Genomic DNA, 26,992 nt, shown 5'->3' on the forward strand with positions numbered 1-26,992 from the left:
AGACCTAGCCCTCTACATAATCATGTAAGTCAGATATGCCTATTAGAAACTTCACAATTCTCTACTCCCAATATCTGCTTGGAGATGACTGTTCTTGACAATAGGGGAAGATTGAAGGAAGTGATCTCAACCTCCGGAAGTGCTGAACTCTTCCTTCCTGGTTCCCGTCTGTCTACAATTCCTGATCAGGAAGGAGGATAATATATCTGGTCTTTGAACTTACGAGAGCTTTTATGTCTGTCGCATATCTCATGATTACAGTCGTGCTCTTGTAGATGAAATCAGGTCTGTGTAGTTAAGATAATATGTGGACTGCATATGATTATGAGTATTCACTTCAGTGCTCAAAATATCCACGTGCATAAGCGTTTGTATTTATATTTGATAACAAAAAACATATTACATAGTTATTATGAAGAAATTATAATAGATAAGTAGCTGATTTGAAGAACGTAAAAACTGGAAAGTGGGGCAACCTGAAATATTGATGGCACAACCTGTCTTAAATTTGACTCAGGTTGCCACTTGGACAACCTGGCTGAAAAAAGTATTTCGGGCACTGGCATTTCAGATGGACTAAGTCAAATACAAATGTATTTCAAAATCATCAAATCTCACATTTAAACTATTGGTTGCTTTTCAGAGACAACAAGTAGTCACACAATAGAAAGCAAATATATAGACTTTACATAATGTACTCCAATTGAAATAGCTAAGAGTTTGCAGATCTATTTCCAGGCTTTACAGAATGCTTATAGTTATCAAAAGAACAGTGAACTTCTGATTGTAATGGTACCAGAAAATATACTGCTGAATGAAGCTGGATGAGCAAAGTAAACCAAAATGCATGAGGACACTTGTCTTTCCATGTCAAACTTTAATTTTCAATTGATAGATAGATTTATCCTTCATGAGATATGACAAGCTATGTTTTTACTACAATAGGCTGAATAAAATTAAAAATTCTAACTGGAAGCTATGTGACTCCACTGACCCCCCCCCCCCCCCAAAAAAAGTCTACGGTTGGCAGGTTTTCTAGTGTAGGTAGGGAAACGGGAAACACAACATTTTTTCCTAAGCCTTAAGGCAACATTTTCGCAAAAAAAGCAGAGTGATTTCTCAGTAGCCTTTTGTCACGCTACTCACACACAATACAGTAACATTAGGCTCAACCTATATATAGTATTATTGTGTGAGACTTAAGAAAACTTTTTTAAAAATTGCTCATGTGAACAATAGCAGCTAATGATATCGAATCTAAGCTCTGATTGGCTACTGGTAAAAGAAGAAGAAAGAAAAAGACCAGCAAAAACAATATGCTTTTCCCCAAAGAGGAAATATAACTACATATTAGTGGTCTGGCTTGGGAAGTTTATGTCTGTATTTCTCTAAATCTAACAGTTCAGTTAACAATTAACTAGAAAAACAAACACTTCACTCTGAAGTTACATAAACACAAACAACGGGTGCGCTTGAGTTGATCTTAGTTCTTACTCAATGTTGACTTACTATTTTTGGTTGCACACATCATCCAAAAAACCCTTACACTATTGTTTACTATCACAAGTCAAACATATGACTCTTAGCATAACCTATATTGTAGGTACGCAACTTCCTTCAAAGACTTCAACCTTATTAATTCGTAAAATAGATATGGAAATAAACCATTCATATGCACCTGGATGCTGTGCCATTACCAAAAGCTATTCATCAACCTTTTCCCAAGCTAAAAATATATTTCAAAAGCACTGGGGACTTGTTGAGGCATGTCTGAACATGGGCTGCTATAATTGCTGTATTAATCATAGATTGTCAGCCAAGGCAGCCACCCATAGTAAACAAGTTGTTACAAACTACAAGTAGTAAACTATTGATGTTTTTTTCAAGTGCAAGCTATTTCCATCACTGCCAATATACTGGTTCTAGTGGTAGGAAATAGGAACACACAGTTACACCTACCGCCGGCTACCGGTAATATAACAATTTTGGTGCAAGAAAAAAATCTGAGGGGATTTAATTTCACAGTTAGCAGGGAAATGCAGCATTTGTGCTTGAGTTTGCAGTAGCGCCGAACAATGTAGTCACATACTGTAACGGATAAAAGTTCGTTGTGGTTTTGAGTTTGGGATGAAGTGGTTACGCCTAACTTACGGTAAAAAGCGTGAACACAAAGCTGCAGCAAACTTTTCTGCATTTACAGTATTCTGACAGACAACAGTGGACAATAGGACTGACTGAGCCCTGTTAATGTATTTTCCAAGCAGATGTTGGGAGGGAGCAGTTAAAATCCCCAGCCACTAGTATCCTTCCTCCCCATTCCCCAACCTCTGCTTGGAGAATACCGTTGCACACTTCTAAGTTCTATAGACTACACACTCCAGGACGCCAACATTATATAACGGCTAATGAGCAACTGATGATCCACAAAGCAAAGCATAAAAATTCAATTAAGTGTGTATAATTCAACTAACTACTCTCTCTGGGAGGCCACCACAGGCATGAAAAAATAAAGACGAGAAGCACAAATGTGAAAGAAAAGACATGTCTGAAAGGGCTAATCATACAGAGGTTCAGCTCTAGCTGTTTCTGACATGTTTTAGGCATTTTTGTTGGGATTTCTACTATCTAGATATTTCTATTTCACCAGCAGGCATTTAAAAAAACGGGACAGAATAAAGAGCCTGACAAAAATGCCTAGAACACAGGAGCCGAACCTCTGCTTGGAGAGTAAGAAACAGCCAGTATCTTGGAACAGTGAACACCTATGGGAGGCCACATTCCTGAGGTGAACAGCTACAAACACCTGATGGGACACAGGTGAACACAACTTCATGGGTCACATATGGTGAATGATTCACAAGGTCATAGGGAGGACATGGCATGTTCAAAATAACAAACAGGCTTTTGAATGAAAACTCAAAGGGCCTCTGTTTAAGGGCCATGACTTCAGCAGATGTAGGATCTTTTGTTTTAGTGGAATTTACAACTACAAAAAGTCTTTTTACTCTACTCAAATAGTAGAAATATCTACTCAGTGATGTCAGTTGAAAGTGAATGTCATTGTAGTTGATCATCCAATAGCTAAGTATGCTGAGTGCAATGTAAAATGCAGGGCTCGAAATTCATTTTTGGGAATAGGTGCACTGGTGCACCCAACCTAGAAAATTGGGTGTACCAAACTATTTTTGGGTGCACCGCATAAAATAAAGTAGAATATCAGAATAACCTAATTGCAAACCTACTAAATTAGTAATTTAATCAGAGCTCTTCAGAAATCGGAAGTACTATGACAGTCATTTTATTATCTTTCTAACACGCAGATGTGAAGAATATGGTGTTTACCTAGTATACTGACATCTTAACATACATAAGCCTATGGAAATACATGGGTGCACCCTGTGCACCCAGAGAAAATAATTGGGTGCACATCTCCAATTTTGGGTGCACCTGGGTGCACAAAACCCCAGTATTTCAAGCCCTGAAAATGGCACAAGTGTTCTAATTTGTGGTACAAAAGTCCTGAGCTGAGGTTAGCTGAGGTGAGGACAACTCAGGTGTGACAGGTCCTTGGGTAAACAAACTCACATGTCATGCCAAGCAACACAAAATTACACACTGGCTAATTAAACAAATATATCTTCTTAAGCAAGGCAATCAACTGTTTCACTATAAGTTTAAGATGCTTCTGAAAGAATTGAGAGTTTTCTTTGTAATCCATAGCTTAGTAAACTGCCTCATGGCATAATACAGCAGGTTTGTACTAATCAACTTACAAGCTGCATTTCCAGACAAATTTATAACTATTTTTACACACACACAACACACACACACAACACACACACACACACAACACACACACACACACACACACACACACACACAAACAAGACACACACACACATGAACCCTAGTTTCGCCTTCTCATTTTGGATAAATGTGATGGGTTCTTTAATGGGCCAGGTGTGACTTTCCTCGAACATGGGTATCCAAGGGACATCCCTAACCAAAGCTAGGTACTCATTTTCACCCAAGTGAAGTGAGGACATTGGTGCAGAGTGCCTTTCCATTGAAGCATCAGAGCAAGCAACATTTGTGCAACTCACATGAGCAAATGTCACATCCTTTCAACAACGTCACTGAGGGGTTGAAAAACATCTCTGGTGGCATGTGGCTGCCAGTGTTTAGCCAACTTGTAAGCATGACCGTGTTGACAAGAAACCAGATATTGGATATGCCAGGGCGAACTTGTGCAAACAACTGCACACAAAACCTGTCTTCAAGCGAGCAGCAAGTTTGGGCAAAGCTCTGTTTAGTTCAACAAAAGTTGAAAGCAGGCATCAACACTTCTGCTTGGTTTTGTTTGACTCCCCAAGGACACATCATAGCATTGACACCACCCGCAATGCAGAACAGTCCTCCTCAAACTTGAAATAGATTCTCAACAAGCTTGTGGCACTGTCTTGATGTAGATTTTAAGTATTTAGGACATTGGGTCCAAGACCCAGAGGTCCTGGGTTCAAATCTGCTGTCGTGCCATCAATGTTGTGCCCCTAGTGGAAATGAAACTTTGCATGAACTTAGTCATTTCAATCAGGCAAAAATTAGTTCTTCGGTAAGGGAAGGGACATTAAATGGAGGTCCCATTTTTGAGGAGAGAAACATCTTGGACAGGTTAAAGAATCCACCACACTGATCAAAAATAGAGGGAGGCCTTCCTGGTGTGCGCAGATCAAGTCAATCTGTCTCCATTATGAGTGTTTGTTTGCAAATTCTATTTATGTGAGTGTAGAGTAATATGTTATCTTTGAAAGACATTCTTTGTTAGCTTAGCGCTTAGCATTTACATTATGTTGCTTTGTAGTCTACAAATCTTTAGTAGGAATTTTTGTAGTGCAAATAAACATACAAATACTACTACAGATCCTCTGAACTCGTTCCACTTTTGTGTACATAACAAGCGTTTCCATGTTCAGTGCCAGAGGCATGTTTATATATAACCTGTCTCTCCGCTAGGGTAGCCTTACAAAATGGCCTGGGTGACATACTGGTTAGTTTAATGTTTCCTGGGTTCGTCTCTCAATAAATTCTGTCAGCCTGGTGGTAACAACAACTGGCCTGGTGATAAAACTAGCCATCGCAGCTGCCAGGACACTCACAATACCAAACTGTAAATTTCAACATTTCCTTGTTCATTCTCGAACTCGGGCTTTAAGTTTTACAGAAGAACATAGAAGCCAGTCAATTGCACGACAACAGATAACTGCACACTTCTGTTAATTGCACAGAATCTCAAAGTCCTGTAGTGATGCAGTCCAGCTCAATAACTTTGTTTTCTTGCAATAATTGCACAAATTGAAAATGTGCTGGCAAATGGAGAGTGCAATTAAACAGCTTCTACTATACTAGTAATTTCACCATACCAAAATTGCCATTAGGGCCCACTTACATGTAGGCTTAGTTAAATTAAAATGCTTTCTCTGGGCTACTTGAAACCTAGCAAAAAGAATAATGGTATTGGCCATAAAACTACCTAGGATGGCACCCAAGACACACACTACAACTGTGAGGGAAGCTTTCCAAAGGTGCTTTGGTGTCAAATCCTGCATTAGTCATTTGTGCATCACTCCCTACCCAAAGCCCACAAACTGACAGCTTGGAAAACTGATTTGCTCCGCCACACTCAAGGGTACTACCCAATCAAATTGCAGAGGATGGTGATGTACATATAACCCTCTAGGGTTCCTTGCTACAGCTGTCAGCTAACCCCATTTATCTAAATTACTACAAGAACTGTGGCTCTTCTATTCTTACATACTGCCTGCCAGTTGGATTTCTCCCCATATGGACCACAGCTTGTTTCTTATATATGGAAGCAATCAGCAATCAGTATATACCGGTAGATATCAGTTTACTACTAGAGGCCCATAAAAATAGACAACATGCAATATCAAAAGGACCGTGTGTTTTGCTTCTACTGGACTAATAAAATATGGCATTGTTATGGGATGGTAATAACAGGTGTGTTCTACTCCAATAATGTTGTTGTCAGCGAAATTTCTCTAGCAAGATTTTCTTATTTTCTATAATCACAAATCAGTGCTGTTTGTGTTCAGATCTGTATGTTTTAATTTGACAATCTTGCTTTGGGACAATATTCATATTGGGACATTTGAATTTAAAAAGAACCTGACCAAAGCACATGTGGCCAGTGCAAGCCAAAACGTGTCTCTTCTATATGTAACATTTGGCTGGAAAGCTATCATTCCTTCCACTTTTTCCCTTTAAAGTTCTCTACAGATAAACTTGTAATACACATTTTTTGCAGTTAGTAAATGTATGCCATTTTTAGTACTATCCTTTTTTGTACAAAAAAATGCTGCACAATTGAAGCTCACTTTGGCACAGTGAGGAAAAAAAAAGTAAACTTTGAGGCCTGATATTTTCTCCTTTTTAGAACAGACTGCCAAAAACTCCTTAGGAGGGCGGGGTTGTAATAAACACAGGTAAACTTGCTCCGCCTCTCCTTTAATTCTCACATAGGCCATAATTGGGACCTGTTCAATTCTTCACCTCAGATCATGGTAATTGCACATTAACACCAGAATGGTCCACTTTTAGACAAAGCATGCTTCAAATTCCTTGCATTAAAAAAGGCCAATTGTCGCCTTTCCCTCTTTCAGTCTTTGCCTGGCAAGAGACAAATCTCCCCATTGTTAGTGATAAAGGCTTACAGGAAACAAAGGGTGTTTGATATACATATAATTGTATTGTTGCTTTAGATATGCAACTTGACATCTAGTAATCTTCTAATTGATGGATAGATCTGGATGTTCATCTACTACATGTTTCAGGCTCTTTTTGGTCATCTTTCCGGAGCTTTAGATTTTTTGCCTTGCACATCATCTCAGAGAGGACCAAAACGAGCAAGCAAAGGGAGCTGAAAAAGAGCGCATCTGGTTGCATATTATTACACATATGGCGGATATGAAAGCCTGATGACAACTTAATATCAGCTGTCATACCATGTCAACAGTACACTTGCTTGTCTGCATTCTATAAATCAGTCATTATTGCTGTGACATATCTATAAAGTGCATAGTACTATACCATATGTTCACTTTTGTCACAAATAGTTTAACTTGTAAGATTATTCTGAAATCTCCTGCAATGTATGATATAAGACTAACAGCCTTACAAGTCATAGAAAGTTTTTCTCACAACGTTTCTAACTCAAACTGAAAACTACTCTGCAACTGTACTTCCAAGCAGATGTCGGGAGATCATTTGTTAAATATTCAATTGATTCACCCTGCTTTCCTGTTTATAGTCAAACATCTTTGAAGTTTCCTCGAATCCATTTTAAGATTTAAACCCTCTCCTGAAGCAGGTCAGAAGCACAAACAGTTATTGGATCAAAGGTCTAGGTCTTGCCATGGGAGCAAAACTGGGTCAACTTCATTATACAAAGATCTCTTCTCCCTTCAAGGAGGCCTTTCATTCAGGCTCATTCAGCTCAATTTAATGGGAAGACTCCCTAGGTTAATACTTTAATCTCTTCTACACCATAGAAGAATCTCTTCTACACCATAGAAGCACAAGCAAGCGAGCTAAATTGGTAAGGTAGACCGCAAGGAAACGTAAAGCTTATATAGGTCAAACAATAACACTGCATTACCATACCGGTAATGAATACCTTTGAAGGCCTTTGTTCATATTTCCCAGGCGAAGAACCTGCAGTGATTTGGAATAAACTAAAACAATTGAAGCATAGCCAATGGATTTAGAAAAAGTATTTGACAGGTATTTCAGGTATGAGATCTATTCAGGTGCTAAAGACAGCCTCTTGGGCGTGAGAAGTGGTGTAGCTCTATTGTTTGGGGCGTGTACAAATAAGTTACTATTTTACCTAGCTTGACAATCTGTTTTTCATTAGTTGCCCGCCAAAATTTGTATGTACAATGTCACAGCGCGCGCTTGGTGACCATGCCAAGTGCGCCATGGGTACACTAAAAAGCAGAACTTCTGAATCACGCGGAAAACATGGCCATCTTTTTCTTTCAGTTTGAGATAAAACTGACTAAATATTAGTGGTATCTAATGTTAAACTTTTAAACACTTTGAAGAGAATTATGTACGTGAATTATTGCTCTTGACATAGAATTACTGATTATTTTCTTTATAAATCATTGTCTCACAATAAATTAATCTTAATCATTCTTTAACTCTTAAGAGTAGGGTAGAGTACTTAGAGTAGAGTAGAGACTAGAGTGAATAAATCTTGACCCCTAATACTATGGGCATCCCAAGAAAGAAAAGAAAACCTAGACTAGAGACATGACCCTAACATTCAATCTACACTTCGAGCCAAACTGCAAGTATTTACTTCTTCAACAAGTCTAGAATTACCCACCTATAAATAGATTTTTGGATGCTCCTTGTACATGATGAGATGCAAATTTTCCTCTTGAAAATAATAATTTGAAATCCTTGAACATTTTCTTTCGTTGCAATAATTTTTGAAGGTCGTATTGAGGACAAAATTCCTTCCACTCCAGAATAATTATTACTTGTAGATCTGATAATTTCAATTTTCTACCACTTCTGTCTGCGCTTCGCTACTAAACAAGCCGTAGCTAATTCAATCATAGTAAAACGGACTCCCTAGTGATTTATGTGTTTTTCAGTATCCAATGCTGCAGTTTTTGTCCTAATCCAATTTCTGAATCATAAAATCGTTCTGCAGTGCTGCGCGTAAAAGGGGGAGGGGTGAAGACCTCGTAACATTTCCACATAGGAAAAATATTTCTAAATTTGCATAAAAACGGGGTTCGCCAGCGTGGCAAACGGTACAAAACTGACGTAATCTGAGCCACTAGTATACGTCTATTTCAGCTCTGCCTGGGTGATATGGTTGGATATATCGGACTGACAGAAATTTTTGTGGATACGTCAGTTTTGTGGGGAGGGCTGATACGCCATCCGGCGCTCGCATGGGTGCGTGAAAGCGTCGTCTGACTTCCGCCCTTATATGATACGTATATATTTATGAACCATAACCGTAACAAACTATGAATATGTCCTACCTCTTTGGCTAGGTCCAGCTCCCTGTTAGTCACTTCAAACAGCGCTTCCAAGTCTTCATATTGCTGGAGGATGAGCTGTTTTTCCTCCAGCACTTGCAGTCCGTACTCGGCCGCTTGGATTTTTTCCTGGGACGTCTGTTCCAATTCCTGCCGCAGCCGCAGCACCTCGACCCGTAACCCCTCCACCGACGACGGTAACCCCTCCCCCCTCTCCATCTCCGCTACTTCTGAGCTAAAAAGTCCGACATCAAAGCTAGCTAGACGGTAAAAAAGCGTCCGTTTTGCCTGCAGCAGCGGTCCGCAGACGGTAGCAAGTCCTCAGCCCCGCCATTTTTAATTTATGTTAATGTATGCAAACGTTCGAAATCGGGGCCTCATGACGTCATGTCAACACCATCTGTATACCTCAATGTATCAAATTTCAAAACACTTATAAAATGGTCTGGATTTAGTATGTTTTATAAACAAAATTATACATAAAACAGAGTGACCTGTACTATAGAATTATGATGCAAGCAATTTGTTGATAATCAAAGGTACATAAAACATGACAAATTATGAGAGGTTTGGATGAGTCATCAACTGAGAATGGCTTATCAATGCTATGGGGATGGGTTAGGTTTTAAGATCTTTCTTATTGTTGAGTCAAATGAATTTTCAAAATCAATGAAATTTCACGATCAGATCTCAACGATATAATCTGCCATCATAAGTTTTGTTGGAAATTTGCACTTCTTTTGCCCAGTTTTCTATTCGGATATTCATCAATCAAATAACGTTATGTTACAGTCCTTTCTTTTAGCATATCTAGTAATATTTATTTATAAATATTTTGATACTTTTCCTTGCTGCACTATTTGTGTGTGATATCCCGACTTACTTGAATGATAGTGATTCAAGCCTGCAACATAAAGTGCAACATTATGGCCATATTGTTCGTCCAAATTAGTCAATCATAGGGCCATAAACCTTCTCCACAACTAGGGCAGGGTACACAAATGTGGTAAGCCAGGAAGCTAGACTGTTTTCAGGGCCTACTTAGGCCAGCTCCATGGCTCCAGGGACTTCCTCAAAGGAGGATGTACGAGGGGGGTTCCTGACAGTCCTTTACGCTGAATTGAGAAGAACCCCCTACGTATTATTTTTTATGCTAAAATCGAGGTAGGCAACTATACAAAAAAATATACCCCTCTCTAAGAATTGATATGAATAAGGACGTCCTTGATATGAATAAGATGGCTTTTCCTAAAAATTGTGGGAAACAGAAATAGGCTACCTACGCCTTACCAAGGAGCTTTTAAAAGCTCCTTGGCCTTACAGAAAGTACAGAGGTGTGTATGCAGGCCCTCTTGAACTTGTGAGGCAAAATTTCCAAGAGCCTTTGTATGCCCTGTAAAACAGCCTGGCTCCTAGGCTATGTATGGTTCCTTGGTAGTTGATTTCAATGACATATGGCTGATCTCCTTTGACAGTCCCCCGCAAATACTGGCCAAATTGTTAACAAACGTGACAGTGAGCTAACTCTGTACACTCTTTTGTCATGTTGTTTGCAGACCATATATATGTAAGATCAAGTGGCTAGATTACGTTTCAAAACCAAGAAAGTTCTATTCCAGCAAGGACTCAATGAAACCTCGATTCCTGAGGCTCTTTAAAACGGGCCTATGCCTGGCATTTTGGAGCATGGTGTTCTAATATAGCAAAACACTTGGACTTCATATACTCTTACATAGTCGGCATCTAAGAATGAACAAAATTAATTATTATTACATAATTGTATAAGAAGGTACTGGTTGTATTACCTGTAGTATGTACCAGTGTCCATGGTAAGGTGTAAAAAAACAGCCACCTCCCATTCTAGGCTTCATATGATTTATTGCAAGAAAAATGTTGGCCGGTTGCCCAACTCGAGTGTACACACTAACCGACTTTTGATATATCACAAGTTTCCTTGACATAAAGCATGACTACATGGTTTGAATATTAACAGAAAGTTTGGTAGTCGCAATTATCGGCCATAACCATAACTTTTTCACCTAACAGCTTATCAGCCAACATAAAGTTGTGGTTGACAGTATTACAGTCAACAGAGACATATGTCCTGTTTGAAAAAATACCAGTTTTACTGGAGTCATTTAAAGTAACAATTCAGTCCCGGTTCTCTTGATAAGACAAGGATGTCCCTCGTTAACCTCCTTGGACATTAAAGATAATTCGATTAAAGCTAGAGGTTTTAAGCATTTGCAAGCAAATACACACAATTCTTTACCTTCACTTGGTCTAGCCTAACAAACTAATGGTCCTCTTTATTCTTACTGAGACCAAGGTTAACCTCCTTGCTGAAACACATTCATATACAGGGTGACCAGCCCCTCCAGCTCTGTCCTACCACTTGCTACATAATGTAATCAAACACAATAGTGTCTGCTACAGTAACCATGGCGACAACAATCAGGTCATTGACCTTATTCGTTTGGAGAAGAAGAAAAAAGAAACTGAGCAAAAACAATATGTTACTGTTCGGTGGAGCCAAACATAATAATAAAATCCTCCAAGTCCATATTACATATTAAACAGACTGGCTGCCACACCAAAACCAACAAAACGAGTCATACTTTCTTTTTTTTACATACAATTCTTAACTTCAACAAAGTCACCAACATATTGCATACAATGTTGACTATTCTTCAATCATAGAATTTTTAACATCCAAAGTTCCAACAATTACAATTTGGAATAATCTCATTACAAGCAAATACTTCTAACGAGATTTGGTATGCGCAGTTATAACAATAGGCACTTGATAAATATCCGTAAAATAAACTTTGTCAGTACAGACAAGGAGGTTAACAGACGACCCCCCCCTACAGTCTCTGTCTCACTCAATTACTTCTCACAGCAGACAACATATTGATAACTAATGAAGCAAGAAATTTGATCCTCAGTGGTTTGGATTAGACATTTACATGTAAATATGGGTGCTCATAGTCCTACCAAGGGGTCTATTCAATCTTTCTAGTCTTACATATTTTCATTCAAATGATCATGGACATGACAATGTGCTCTGTCTCTTGCCTTTTTTGTGGTTTCTTTTACATTCTATTTCAAGTTTAAGCACTTCTGTTGAGGCTTTTAGCCTGGATGCCAGACTGTTTCCAGGGCCTATACAAGCCAGTTCATTGTTGTTGTTGTTGCCCTTGTTTAACGTCTATCATTTCGCTAGACATGGCCTTTTTTCTGGTTCTTTGTAAATTCTATTCTAAGTTTGAACATTTCTGTTGCTCAGTGGTTTTTATCTTAGCCTGGATGCCAGACTGTTTCCAGGGCCTATACAAGCCAGCTCATTGTTGTTGTTGATGTTGTTGTCCTTGTTTACTTTAACATCTATTATTTCGCTAGACATGGTCTCTTGGTGCATGGTTTACTTGGTTCCCTAAACAGGTTCAATACCTCTGTAAGTTACTCCTGGGTGACTTAGCCTCAGCTCTAGGGCCAACATGCCCCCAAGGAAATTTTACCACAGACACCAGTGAGTTCGGCCCTGAGAAATTGTCTGGCATCCAGGATATTCCTATTTATGTGCCTCATAGTTTTTCAGACATGTCCGCTAGATTGTCTGAAGGACCAAGTAAGGGAGCACTTGCAAGAGATTCTCACAAAATTCTGTTTATTTTTTCTTCTCCAACAGTCTCATTCAAAGCCTCTAATAAATATGTCTTACTCAGTTACTGCCGTGAAATTGCTAGCCTGGATACCAGACCTCAGTCCAATCTCATTCAGACGATAGATATTTTTGAGATCAGGCTGGGGTCTGGTATCCAGGCTGTGAAACTGTGGTTGACTCAAACATATCAGCTCTGGTTAGACAAAGAATAGTATATCTAGATATGTCCCTGGTTAGACAATAAACCATTTGTTGCCACTGACAACAAGTCTCTCAACAGTCTTCGTATGATGACGTCAGCTACAAATTGCGACATCATCCCTTAATGACAGCGATTGGTCTCAGCTTGATTGCTTTCTTGCTAATTCCAACTGCATGACCTGGTCAGGAAGAGACAAAAGGAGTCATTAGCATGTTTCTCCTGGGACAAAAAGGATAGCTATTATGTACTCAGTAATCATTAGCATCTTGTGTGCATGTGAGAGAAGTGCATTATTCTGGTGGATAATCATACTGAGTATGAGGTAGTGCTTCAGTTCACCTTTATCTGTTGGGTAACCTATATCCATTGTATTTTTTCTAAACTGGGTATTTACAGACATTATATATATATATCAAGTTGACAATCTGTATCTGTATCTATATAGCCGGTATAACCGCCGTTCGGCGTAACACACCAGCTTTGGGTAGTTTCAAATAGCAATATTTGGCAGCTCCTTTCTACAATTTATAGTATGGTTGAAAGCCTTTTTTTGGAAACAGATGAAAATTGATGTCATGAATATTAAAATCAACAAAGCCTTACAAAGAAGACAGAAATAACAGACAAGGTTATGTTTTAGCAGACATGAATTTTGAATGGCTTGCCAAGTAGTCCAACAAATATGAATTGGAGACAGTTTTCATTTGAATTTTTAGACAATGTGATATTTTTATAAGTGGGGTAAATCTGCAAGCCATACATATTAACACAACCTATTGTAATTCTGCAGCTAAAGAAGCGACTGTCACAACTTACATGTATTGACTACATCTGTGACGTTTTTGTAGGACTCTGGAGCCTGTGAGAGACAAAAGAGAGGAATAACATGGAGTGTAACAATGATTTAGAGAGGATAACAAAACTAACAATCAACTACATCAACACTTGATAAAGCATTGTCCTCTCAAGCAAGGAGGTTAAAGAAAGAGATTCTTTAACCTCCTTGTCTCAAGTTAGCAGAACACAATCTAGTATTTATCCACAACCCCTGTGGTCAATAGTAGTTTGGGCACAAAATAGTACATTGCAATACTTGAAAGACAGTTATTCTTCTGTGCACGTCAGCAAGTCAGAAACTGTGGTGAAAGACAGAGGAATACGTCAGTTTTAAGATTGTATGGTTTTGTTTATGTCTGTTCTGTTGGTTTGAAGTTTGAGCTTAAATACTGTTCCTGCCAAAAGCTGTGCATTGGCTGTAGTATAATGACCTCCGCTGGGGGTCATATAAAAGTTTCTTTTGAAAAGAAAACAAGACAAACATTAGCTCCTTTTCACATACATGTACTTTGGAAATTGTATCTTGAACTTCAACACATTCTATTCCAGACCTGTAAATTGCTTGTGCACCTACCCTGAAAAGAATTTTGAGGCAAAAAACCTCCTCCTATGTAAATCCTTATAGAACTGTGTCCTGCTACTTCAATGCTCAACTTTCTATTTAAATCGAAAACCTGACATTTGAAGAGCATTTTCAAAGCAACTTGAACAGATGATTTTGAAACATGAACATTCCCTAAGCCATATGTGGGATTTTCCCATAGAATTTTTTTTTTAGAAAAGTGTAGGGTACTAAAACCAGCTGTGTTGAACAGCTGTGACAATAGATCAGATATGGAAGAACACTGTCATTATCGGGGCATGAAATGTTCTTCTTCTATGATCTGTGACACTACAAGATGTCAGACCTTCTAACTGTACTTTTGAATTTGTAACGACCTAAGATTATTTAAACAAGTCAGAGTCTGTGGTGTTTGTGGTGTTTGATTAACCCTCTTAAACTAGAATGATAACCAACATGCAAAATTTCAGACAAATCCACGAAAATTATTAAATTTAGAGTTGACAGACACAGACACGGACAAAAACAAATCATTCAAAGCATGAATGTCTCATCTTGGCAGAGAAGACTTTTGTGGAATTCACTTATAACTTATGTAAATGAGGTCCTAATTACAGCATATAGCATGATTTATAATATTATCTAGTAATGTTCACCTTAACTTAATTCAACTTCCAAGTGCTGAAAGAATGAAATTCCCTTCATTTACCAATACAAAATAAATCTTATTAATCACGCAAATGAGGTTCATATGCATAATTGATATCTATCAATATCCCACTCTGAATGTTATGTTTTGTCAATACATTATTTTCCATGTTTCTTATTAGACTGTACCTTTCATATTCATCATTTATCAAATTTCATACTAATTTTTTCCTGCTGGGTAATCAGATTGCAAGAGCAATTTTGAACCATAATCAATAGACATTTTTCAGATACTAAACACAACTTTTTTAAACACTTATACAGACCTCCTCCATGACCAGTTTTGGCGATGCCACCCGGATGGAGATGCCCAGCTCTGCTAGTCTGTCCAGAACCTCCTGGTAGTCTAGGTTACGCCTGGACTTGGCTCGAGACCACGCCCGACCCTAGAAAAAATTTCATCAACCCACTTTACGAAATTGTATAGATTACGAATTGTATAGATACACAATCATATAGATCACAAATTATATACATGTATAACTAATATCAGAAATTGGATTGGCATTAAGCTATGTTTGTCTCATCATATTCATCAATTCTATCACCAAGATTGATCTAATGAAATAGTAGTGCATTGTTATTATAAAAGTTGCCATGAAGATATTACAAATATCCTCAAATTAAAAATTTCTCTAAAGAACACTCTGAACATGATGAATGTTTAAACTAATACACTTGTTTTATCTATTCCTTTATCAATTCCACCATTCTTCCTCATCTATTCACCAATCCTTCCATCCATTCCTCCATCCATTCCTCCATCCATTCCTCCATTCATTCCTCCATCCATCCATTCCTCCATCTATTCCTCCATCCATTTTTCTATCCATTCCTCCATCCATTCCTTCATCCACCCATCCCTCCATCCATTCCTCCACCCATTCCTCCACCTATTCCTCCAACCATTCCTCCATCCATTCCTCCATCTGTTCTTCTATCCATCCATTCTTCCATCAATTCCTCCATCCATTCTTTCATCCATTCCTCCATTTGTTCTTCTATCCATACATTCCTCCATCTAATCCTCCCTCCCTCCCTCCCTCCATCCACCCATTTCCTTACCGCTCCATGACAGGTAGTTCCAAACGTCTGTTCCATGCCCTTCTCTGTTCCTGTCAACACATAACTACACGTTCCCATGGTCCCGCCAATCAACACCGGTTGCCCCGACAACTGTGAGAAAAGATGAAAGCAAGAAGTCTGTTAAAAACAGGTGTCACCATGAAAGAAATCTGCTACATGAATTATACTCCAGACTACACTACATGTACTACAGTACTGTAAATGCAGAAACTTTCGCTGTGGTTTAATGTTTGCGGTTTTTGCAGCGGCCGCTTCACCGCAAATTCAAAACCACCGCGAACATTTTTCCATGGCACTAAGAGACTACAGTGCATGGTGCTACCGCGAAATTAAAACCACTGCGAAAAGTCCATTTTCCTGCTACCGCAAAATCAAATCTCCACAAACTTAAATGCATTTACAGTATATGATTATACCTTTTGGTTTGCACCTTTGTTGTTCCAAGTACAGCTAAACTTGTCTAAGACGACCACTCAGGGCCTTTTGGTCCCTTTGCACTGCAAATGTCGCTACTTACGGATGTCGTCTCAAACATAATTCATTAACATATATACATAGATAATTAATCTGCTGTTCACAATGCTGTCCCAACGTAAATACTAAGTATAGGATATGTAAATACTTAATGTTTGGGACTGCATCTGTAAGCAGTGACACCTATAGCTGCAGTGCAAATACTTAATGTTTGGGACTGCATCTGTAAGCAGTGACACCTATAGCTGCAGTGCAGTATGAGCCAATCAGAATTGCCCTGAGGAAGGTGACAGACGGTCATCCAAACATCAACTGAATAAATCACTTTGTCATATACAAAGAACTCCATAATTTAGCCAACTGTTTGTCTGACAGTCACATTGCAAATTAAAGTTTGACTTTTCAGGTACTGTAAATGCATTTAAGTTCACGGGGATTTAATTTCACTGTAGCAGGAAAAAGGACTGTTCGTGGTGGTTCAAGTTTGCGGTACCACCGTGCACTCTTAATGTCATGGAAAAATGTTTGAGGTGGTTTTAACTTTGCGGTGAATTGGCAACGCGAAAACTGCAAACATAAAACCATCGTAAAAATTTCTGCATTTTTCAGTATATAATATAATAATTATACGTTACCTGATAGTCTACAGGTATAAGGGGGTGATGGGGAGGGAAGGCCCTGGTAGATCCCTTTCTGTGTACCAGAAGTGTTGTCTGTTTGCCATCCACAATGTGAACACAGGTTAAGGATAGTCTTTCATACATGCACAGTCATGTAACTAATGTGCCTACTGTTGAACTCTTGTTAGCAGACACACAACACACAATTTGACCATATCAGGGATATCAATGGAAGTACAGCTTTCTGGCCGCTAATTAGCTTTTTAAGAGTAAGATCGCGTGGAGCAGCGGCAGCATGTTTGGCTCGGGACCGAGAGGTCTCGAGTTCGCATCCTGCCGTGTCACCGATCGTGTGCCCTTGGGAAAAGCACTTTACACGGCTTTCCTCACTTTACTCAGGTGAAAATGAGTACCTAGTTTCGGCTAGGGCCGTCCCTTGGATAGGACGTTAAATGGAGGTCCCGTGTTTGGGGAGAGCCACACCCCACGCACGTTACAGAACGCACCACATGTGTGATGGTTCGGTATGCAATGGTGCAAATCCTTCCGTCTGGAATTGGTGATTCTCTACAAATCACCCAGACTCCAGGAAGAAAAGTGACATATCAGTCACTAATGAAGATCTGTATCAAAGCAAACCTGTGCAGGGGCTACTAGAAGGCATAAAAAAATGTTGCATTTGTGGTAAGGCCATGTTAATTTGATTGTATGGATGAAATCCTCTGGAAACCCCAAAACTGTTCCACGTCTCGAGAGGGCTACATATGCTTGCACATGATAAACACTGGCAAGGCTCTCTTCACCCAAAAAAGCCTAGAATTAAGCTAATTACACTAATGGCCATAAGTATGGGTTGTCAGGAGATTCTTGCAAGAACATCCACTATCTCCATCTGCATCTCTCAGGAAGGATCTAGCTGGAAATTTAACATCATCAAACCTTCACATCTTACGTGCAAATACATCTAACCCAGGGCTCTAGCCAGCTCGAAATTATTTTCCGTCAACCAATTCCCATTGTCGTGAAAACCGTGAAAATAAAGTTAGAAAGCTGGAACTGAGACCTTGAAAAACAGGGTTTTAATGAGATTATCGTATGCAAAAGGGCGCCGACACACTGACTCAACAATAATAACAATAGCGAAACAAACAGTGTGTGGCTTTTACGGCCGTGGACGGCGTCCCCAAGCCGCCTGTAGCTTCCACCAAGAATTTTTGTCTGTCAAGGTTGACGGATTGGTTTAAAAAATTTCTGTCACATGCAGCAAATTTCCGTCAATTGACGGAAAACGGACGCTGGCTAGAGCCCTGATCTAACCTGTAAAAAATCTTCCTGTTTGGAACCAGTCCGTCCTGGAAATGCTATAATTAGCTACTTTAACATGTCTAATTGCAATCAAGCAAATCGAAGACGATTTGTAGATAACAAACTAGTACTGTGTTTACAGAGACAACATCTGGAACTAGGTCAGCAAGCACAAAGAAGTCTCAGAATTTTAAGGAACTTAAGTACCAACCAAGGAGGTTTTCCTTTGAATAGAACCTCCTTGCTCTGTGACTCACATCTTTATCAGTCATGAGAAAAATTGCCTTTTTAAGACCTTCCATTGTTTTGTCATTAATGAATTAAGAAGTGGTTACAGGGCTCGAAATACCCACTTGCTCACTTGAAAATGCAACCACATTTTGCTTTGCGCAACTTAATTTTAAACCCAGGTTGCACACTGAGCAACCTGAAATTTTGTCATTGGAACACTGCTTTTTCCCCACCTACATGCATAAGCTTTTGTATTTATTTTTTGATAACATAAAACATATTACATAGTTACATATAACTGGAAGAAAAGATAATGGATAAGTAGCTGATTTGAAGAAAGTAACAATTTGAAAGTGGGGCAACCTGAAATGTTGATGGCGCAACCTGGCTTTTGACTCAGGTTGCCACTTGGACAACCTGTCTGAAAAAAGTATTTCGGGCCCTGGGTTACATTGAGTATTCATGGTAGGGTACAAGAGAATTTTCAATGTGATTTTTGTTTATATTACGATGTTATTATTATGTTGATAAAGGTTAGACATCCAGGTAATAAGATCTTGCACAGAACATATTTATACCAGTTTAGTTGTTGATTTTGAGGTTTTGAAAAATAAATCTACACCGCAAAATCGAGAAGAAAACAATGCCAATGCAATGGAAAGCCAGTAGTTATATTACAAAGCTGAAAGGATATGTGTTCCTCCATCTTGGCAATGTTGTGTGAGACATCATAGATGAGCTGCATGTCCAGGTCATCTGGGGTCGTGTTGAAAACCTTGGCAAACGCCTGGAGAAAGGGCAGAAACAAACGTCTGCTTCTTATGCATGTACGGTGAATTCTCACCCGGCAAAGATTTTCGGCAATACTTTTCGAAGCATTTTGCCCTTCTATTCCTCTTCATTACAATTTTGATAACAGTATCGCTTCCCACATACTATCATCGCAAAGTTGGCAACACATGCCATGCCCTTCACTTACTCAGTGCATGGTTTATTCAGTGGTTATAGGACCCAAGCATGCCTAAGTACAACACCGTACACAAGTCTATCCATTGCAAAACTAACTTTCAGAAGAAACTCTGCAATACCTGTTTGGTCCTGTTGACTCAGGCAAAGCTGGTTACACATGCCATGTCCTTCACTCATTCGGTGGTTTATTCAGTGCATGTAGGAACCAAACATGCCTATGGCATGTATACGACATGTAAAACTAATGTATAGAAGAAACCCTACTGTACCTGTCTGGACAGGAAAGTCATGGATGACCTATTGACCCAGGCAAAGCTGGCAGCAGATGCCATGCCCTTCGCTCACTCAGAGATTTATTCACTGGCCATATGAACTGAACATGCCTAATATGACACCATATATTAACTTATAAAAGAAACCTACTGTACCTGTCTGGACAGGAAGGTCATGGATGACCTGTTGACCCAAGCGAAGTTAGCAACACGTGCCATGCCCTTCACTCACTCGGTGGTTTATTCCCTGAACTGAACATGCCTAATATGGCACCATATACTCACTTCTAGAAGAAACCCTACTGTACCTGTCTGGAGAGGAAGGTCATGGATGACCTGTTGACCCAGGCGAAGTTAGCGGCACACGCCATGCCCTTCACTCACTCGGTGTTTTTTTCGCTGAACAGAACATGCTTAATATGACGCCGCATACTAACAGAAGAAATCCTACTGTACCTGTCTGGAGAGGAAGGTCATGGATGACCTGTCATGGATGACCTGTCATGGATGACCTATTGACCCAGGCAAAGTTGGCAGCACATGCCATGCCCTTCACTCACTCGGTTTATTTTGTGGCTATGAGAACCAAACATGTCTATGACACCATGTACATTCAAGTACATTACTTACAGACTGAAGAAACACTAGTTTACCTGTCTGGAGAGGAAGGTCATGGATGACCTGTTGACCCAGGCGAAGTTAGCGGCACACGCCATGCCCTTCACTCACTCGGTGGTTTATTTGCTGGCCATATGAACTGAACATACCTATTAATATGACACCGTATAATACCTTACAGAAGAAATCCTACTGTACCTGTCTGGAGAGAAAGGTCATGGATGACCTGTTGACCCAGGCAAAGTTCGCGGCACACGCCATGCCCTTCACTCACTCGGTGGTTTATACACTGATCCGAACATGCCTAATATGACACCATATACATGTACATCTATATTACACCTAACTAACTTACAGAAGAAACCCTACTGTACCTGTCTGGAGAGGAAGGTCATGGATGACCTGTTGACCCAGGCGAAGTTAGCAGCATACGCCATGCCCTTCACTCACTCAGTGGTTTATTCGCTGAACAGAACATGCCTAATATGACGCCGCATACTAACAAAAGAAACCCTACTGTACCTGTCTGGAGAGGAAGGTCATGGATGACCTGTTGACCCAGGCGAAGTTCGCGGCACACGCCATGCCCTTCAGGTACTCCTGTCCCTCGGGGGAGTGGATCCGTGCGCACGCCAGCTGTCTGTCATTGGTCAGGACCTTGTCTCTCTTCATCGCCTTCTCCATGGCAACTAGAGCATCTAGAATAGAAACAAGATGGCAGCTACTTCTTCTTCTTGTGCTTTTCATTCTGTCGCACGATCAGTTTGGATAGGCTCAGGATGCTTTAAATGACTACAACCAAAAGTGTATAAACCACCACCTCCATATAATGACTACTTATCAAATTTTACCACTTTTTGGTTGTCCCTCATTTTCCCAATTAACAAGCATATAGTGGCCACATGTCCACATACACGTAGTCCAAATTCTAGTGGTCCTGAAAGTCTTCTTGTGCAATTTTGCATTTATCAATGTGATGTCTTACAAAACAACAAAGCTCTGATGAATACTTCTGTCAATAAACCATGCACAACAAAATGCAGCAAAATCAATCTTTTGTGTATTTTGGGAGTTTGAACATCCCAATAGTAGTGGGAATGGTATCAAAAAAGATCCTACCTGTTGCCACCTGATGCCCGAATCCTCTACTTCCACTGTGGATCATAACAACAACCTACAAACACAAAAACGTGACATATTAATTATATTGAATGAATGAAAGACCTTTATTGTACATTTATGCTCTAACAAGCTAAGTACAGGTCGTAGCGATAAGGCACAATTTCATCTATAGAGACTACTATGTGCTGCTAAGTACAGGTTCAACTTCTTCTCGCTTCTTAAGACAGTTGTAGACATAAGGGCAGATGTAATCAATAATACAGGATTTATCTAGTTGTATCAAGAATATGAATTTTTCCTTGCTATCTATATAACGGAAATTAGTACACATATCTTACATGCAATCGAAGAGGACATTTCTTTCCTTGGTGTATTAATCAATTATATTACAAACATCTCCATATCTATAGAATGCATTCAAGTATATACTGTATGTGGTAAATTTGGTGCTTTTTGACAAACTTGCACAATTTTTCAGCTATGTCATGGACTATATGCATCAATCTTGGCTACTGTATTTTCACTAATAAAATTGCACTTTAACATTTTTCAAAATTCTAAATGTGCTGCAAGTTGTTGCTTAAGTTGAGTGCATCTAATAACACAAACTTAAGGCCTACGCCACTTTTCCAAACCAAGGCCTGGCTGGTAGTATGATATAGTATGCTATGGTATGTTATTAACCCTTAAACTGACAGAGTTTCAGCACTATAAAATGCTATCAGTGCCAGGGTTGGCTGCTGACCTCCATAAAGAAACAATGCCGAAGTCCCTAACTTCCGGGGTTCATGCGCTACGCGCACTCAAAGTTGCTACTTCGGGGGAATTTGCTATCCCGGATATATCCGGGTGCGGCACACAGGACATGTATATGTGTGCCGGATATATCCGGGTATGGCATTTTAAGGGTTAAAGACAACACATTACACAAGCCGTAAAGAGCAGAGCATTACTTGTGTACATTTTTACGTTTACATTTCTATTTTGTTTCCACAAACAACCCGGCCAGGCCCCAGTTTGGAAATGTGAAATGCGCCTAACTTGCATCTTGCTACTTAACATATGTTGTAAGCTACATTTCTGACCTGTCCCTTGTGGTCGATGCCCATCCTCTGGGAGGCGTAGTCATCGAAGATCTCATCCACAACCTGGATCTCTGCATAGTGGTTCCCTGCACCCAGGGTCCCCAGCTGGGATACAGGACAACAGGAGGGACAATTCATCAAATCTTCTTTAAGTTTAACTTAGGTCCCGTTCATGATGAGAAAAATATGAAATGGATACTACTGTCAATACATTTAAGTTTACAGGGACTTAATTTTGCGGTAGCGAAAAAAAGGGTTGTTTCTGGTCTTTTAATTTTGTAGTACATGTAGCACCATGCACTGTAGTCTCTTACTGCCATGGAAAAATGTTCGCGGTGGTTTTAAGTTCGCAGTGAAGTGGCCAGCGCGAAAACCCCAAACATAAAACCACTGCGCACATTTCTGCATTTACAGTAAACGGACTCACAAGGTGGATCTGAAACGGTTTCTAGTTATCCGGCATTGTAAATTTTTATCATGAATGCAAAAGCAGCGTTGGTGGATTCAGCTGCTTACATCTGGGCATGTGCATTAATTTGGTAGTTGGTGTCGTCACTTTTTTAAGGAACTTAAATGGTTCGCCCGTGGGTGAATCATGAACGCAAAAGGCAAACCATTTGCTGTCAGATTTTCAGGCCAAACGGATAAAACTGTTGGATTTTTGCATCATGAACGTGGCCTTACATTGTGTCTAGCGAGCTCAGTAAAACAAAAAAGACTTATATAGACATCAGACATACTGTGCTCATAGTAAATGTGATTAGTTTTGTACTATTGGGAAGGATGTTCGCATTCGATTTCCCTCATTGAACTCCTTTCTTGCTGTACCTTTCTGACAACCTCTTCTGGCCTATGATACCTTAATACACATTACATATCATGTAAAAAGACTTGATGTGAAGACTCTCACCTGTGGTAGTCCCCGTTTCTTGGCCTTAGAGCCCACAGCACTCTGGTCTGCATTAAGCATGCGGCCATATTCCTCACAGTGTTCCTTGTCTTCTGCCCAGGCATATCCTGAAAAAGACATTGATACTGTAAAGGCAGAAATGTTCGCTGTGGTTTTATGTTTGCAGTTTTCATGAGGCAGTCCTATCACAAACTTAAAACCACTGCAAACATTTTTCCATTACAGTATGTGACTACAGTGTATGACACTACCGCGAACTTAAAGCCATCGCGAACACTCCACTTTCCCACTAACGCAAAATTAAATCCCCGCAAACTTAAATGCATTTACAGTATCTTATATTACAAGCCATGTACATTCATGTCTAAACTTTGCTGTGACATTAGTATTGTACTACAAATCTATAGTCAAACAAGTTGATAGCAGACCTGTCCAAAGTAACACTACTTCTTCCTGATATCAACAGCTATCTGCCACTAAGAAATAAAAAGCCATAGTCCAGAACAGAAGATACAATATACAAAAGTTCTGCTGCAGCACCAAGGAAATGAATTATGCTGTGAATAATCAACATTCCCAAGATTAAGATCTACCCACTTACTAAATATCATTACAAACCTTTCATAGCTTGTTATTAGGTTATTGCTGGCAAAAAACAACACCTCTACGTTTATGTAGGTAACAATTGTCAAGTTCAGTTTTATTGTAGAAAGATTTGGAGATATACACTGAATGCTAACCTTCTCTGAGGGACCAGTCCACACCCATCTCCAAAGCCTCCTCTAAGTCTCTGGAAAGGTAGGCAGAATGAGATAGATTGAGTAAATATCTTTACAAGAAAAAAACTGTGCTGTAAATCATGAGGTGGGTACTGGTACAGAAAATTCAAGAACAGGTCCGGCTCAGGTCCAGAGGATAAGGTCCTGGTCTGCTGGATGTAATTGTCTGTGAAAACTTGTGAATGGGCAATACTCAAAACAATGGTCCAATTTGCTACAAATAAATCTCTTTGGTGAAGTATCTGACTACCACTGTTGTTTTAAATTTCTACCATGTAAACAATACTAACTGCCTCAGTACTGTAAAATCAACATCATCACAAAATTTGACTGTAAAAACTTTTCTTGGACCGAGGAGGACCGAAAGACATGGCTGCCTGTCGATATAGTATGTTCATTTTCCAATCCGTCCATAATCCGGTCTACTGATTTTTTTCAGGTTCGTTTTCTTTTAAAAACGTCAAACATTACAGTTTGTCTTTTGCATCTAGATCTGCACAAATCATGCAAATGAAACTTTTCTCCAGCTCACCTTGCTCCCATGGGAATGACGCCCTTTGACCCCACGCCAACAGGGATGTGGTCAAACATGGCCTGAGCCAGCTCGTCCTTGACCGGCTGGACGTCCCGCTCGTCCAGGTTTGTCCGGAGCAGCCGGACGCCACAGTTGATGTCAAAACCGACTCCGCCCGGCGAAACCACGGCCTCCGGGTTACTCATGTCAAAGGCAGCAAGGTTACCTGGGATAGGAGGTTGGCATGTCAGTATATATCTCTTGCAATATAGCAATAATATGCTTTATGTCATACCTGTGACGCGAAAACGTTCAATACGGGTGTTCCGGACCGGGCCATAACTTCCGTATCAGACCAGTTCGAAAGGCGTATCACACAGGCTCCATTCGAATAAATCGAACAGTTTTGAGTGGGCCGAGTGCGGCGCCATTGAAAGTTCGAATACCTGATTCGGACGTTGGAACATTGCTGTTGCAACACTTTTTGTTGGAGGGCACCAAATTTGTTCAACTTCTGGCGCATTTCGCATCAAAACAGGGGTTTTCTCAGGTGGGTATGACATAGATAAAATACAACACGGTGTATTCCGCATCACCCTCGGTCCCAGCTCTCCCACGGTCGGGCTGATACCTTGGGTGATACGGAATACACCGTGTTGTATTCTATATTGTTTTTTACCAATTGAAATATTCTATTATGTTATTAATAGAATTCCAAAATTTGGATTACTTGGTGTGGCGTAACACATTTTATTATTTCGTATACAAATGGGAATTAATCAAATTCATAGACAAAAATTAATTGAGGTGATAGACCAATTTTATGGATCATAATGGTTTTTAGTGTATATCTTAATATGCCCTCTGACCTCACTTCGTAATTTCAGACATCATGTATGTATTTGGATGCAACAGTTAAGTCTGATCTGTATTTGTATTTTATTGTATCTGTTTTATGTATTAGTATATGCTTTTTATCATTGTGAGCCCTGGAAGATTAGCTCCATTGGGGGCTAAAGGGCATCCCAATAAACTCAATAAACTCAACAAGAGTACCATTCAACCACTTACCAATGGCAAACCCATACCCAGCATGGACATCTGGTAACCCTACAGATTTCTGTGGAAAAATGATAACAGCTCATAATTAACACAGGTTTCAAAAACAAAATTATGCTAGATAACTACAGTCAAACCTGCCCAAGACGACCACCCGGGGGACCGGGAAAAATCGGTCGATTTGGACAGGTGGTCGCTGAGAAGAGTATCGACTCAAAACATGCCCAATGTAAAGTATAAATGGTTTCCGTTGTGTTTAATGGCAAATAGCAAGCACACTGCACGCGCGCAAAGAAGCGAGGTATCTAATCTCAAATACAACACGCACGCTGTAAATTGTAAATTCAAAATTATTCTGTAAATTCAAAAATATTATTCTAAACGTAACTTCGTAATGGCAGTCAAAATACGACGCAAAATGGCCGATTTCGACACAAAATCTCGCTAGTTATCATAAAAAATCGATGAAAATCTCAATTTTGAAAATGATGCGGTCGTTATGGGCCCTAATTTGGGCTGGTCGCGGTCGCGTTGGCCAGGTGGTCGTTGAGAAAAGGTCGCTTAATGCTTACGTCAATGGGAAAAAAATTGGGACCAAAAAAAAGCGGTCGAAATGGCCAGGTGGTCGCTGAGAAGAGGTGGTCGCTAGGGCAGGTTTGACTGTACAAGCAAGTTAGTAGTAATTAGCATGAACGCTCATCTGTGTTGGTAGAATACGTTATAGAGAATTGCTAAACTTTCTTTCCAACACTAAGATAATGTAGGGACTTACCCCTAAATTTTCGGTCGATCTCCGTCGACCTTGTTCACAGAATGACCCTTTCTCACTCCAGCAGTGACGTCAGGAAGACACCACTTTTGCAGTAGAGAGAAAGAAATATCAGAAAGTCTA

General features: G+C 39.7%; 2 protein-coding genes across 4 annotated transcripts in view; both read right to left on the reverse strand.

Moving 5' to 3' along the window:
* LOC118415280 (protein bicaudal D homolog 2-like) overlaps window positions 1-9,429 on the reverse strand; it is a 41,964-nt gene extending 32,535 nt beyond the window's left edge. For 2 of the 3 annotated variants that reach the window (XM_035819765.1, XM_035819764.1), the window contains exon 1: window positions 9,084-9,429. In XM_035819765.1, coding sequence (XP_035675658.1) covers window positions 9,084-9,299 — 216 coding nt within the window. In that variant the 5' untranslated portion in view covers window positions 9,300-9,429. The remainder of the gene's footprint in view (window positions 1-9,083) is intronic. The other variant, XM_035819766.1, reaches the window with a different exon arrangement.
* Window positions 9,430-10,942: 1,513 nt separating this feature from the next.
* Window positions 10,943-26,992, reverse strand: part of LOC118415876 (RNA-splicing ligase RtcB homolog) — an 18,221-nt gene continuing 2,171 nt past the window's right edge. Inside the window, exons 4-16 of the mRNA XM_035820734.1 lie at window positions 26,113-26,161; window positions 25,060-25,267; window positions 24,489-24,538; window positions 23,749-23,855; window positions 22,839-22,943; window positions 21,751-21,805; window positions 21,154-21,329; window positions 19,467-19,559; window positions 17,252-17,347; window positions 16,122-16,232; window positions 15,323-15,442; window positions 13,766-13,808; window positions 10,943-13,127 (exon numbers count right to left, since the gene is read on the reverse strand). Coding sequence (XP_035676627.1) covers window positions 13,063-13,127; window positions 13,766-13,808; window positions 15,323-15,442; window positions 16,122-16,232; window positions 17,252-17,347; window positions 19,467-19,559; window positions 21,154-21,329; window positions 21,751-21,805; window positions 22,839-22,943; window positions 23,749-23,855; window positions 24,489-24,538; window positions 25,060-25,267; window positions 26,113-26,161 — 1,278 coding nt within the window. The 3' untranslated portion in view covers window positions 10,943-13,062. The remainder of the gene's footprint in view (window positions 13,128-13,765; window positions 13,809-15,322; window positions 15,443-16,121; window positions 16,233-17,251; window positions 17,348-19,466; window positions 19,560-21,153; window positions 21,330-21,750; window positions 21,806-22,838; window positions 22,944-23,748; window positions 23,856-24,488; window positions 24,539-25,059; window positions 25,268-26,112; window positions 26,162-26,992) is intronic.

Source organism: Branchiostoma floridae, chromosome 5, assembly GCF_000003815.2.
Source record: "Branchiostoma floridae strain S238N-H82 chromosome 5, Bfl_VNyyK, whole genome shotgun sequence".
Classification (NCBI taxonomy): Eukaryota; Metazoa; Chordata; class Leptocardii; order Amphioxiformes; family Branchiostomatidae; genus Branchiostoma; species Branchiostoma floridae.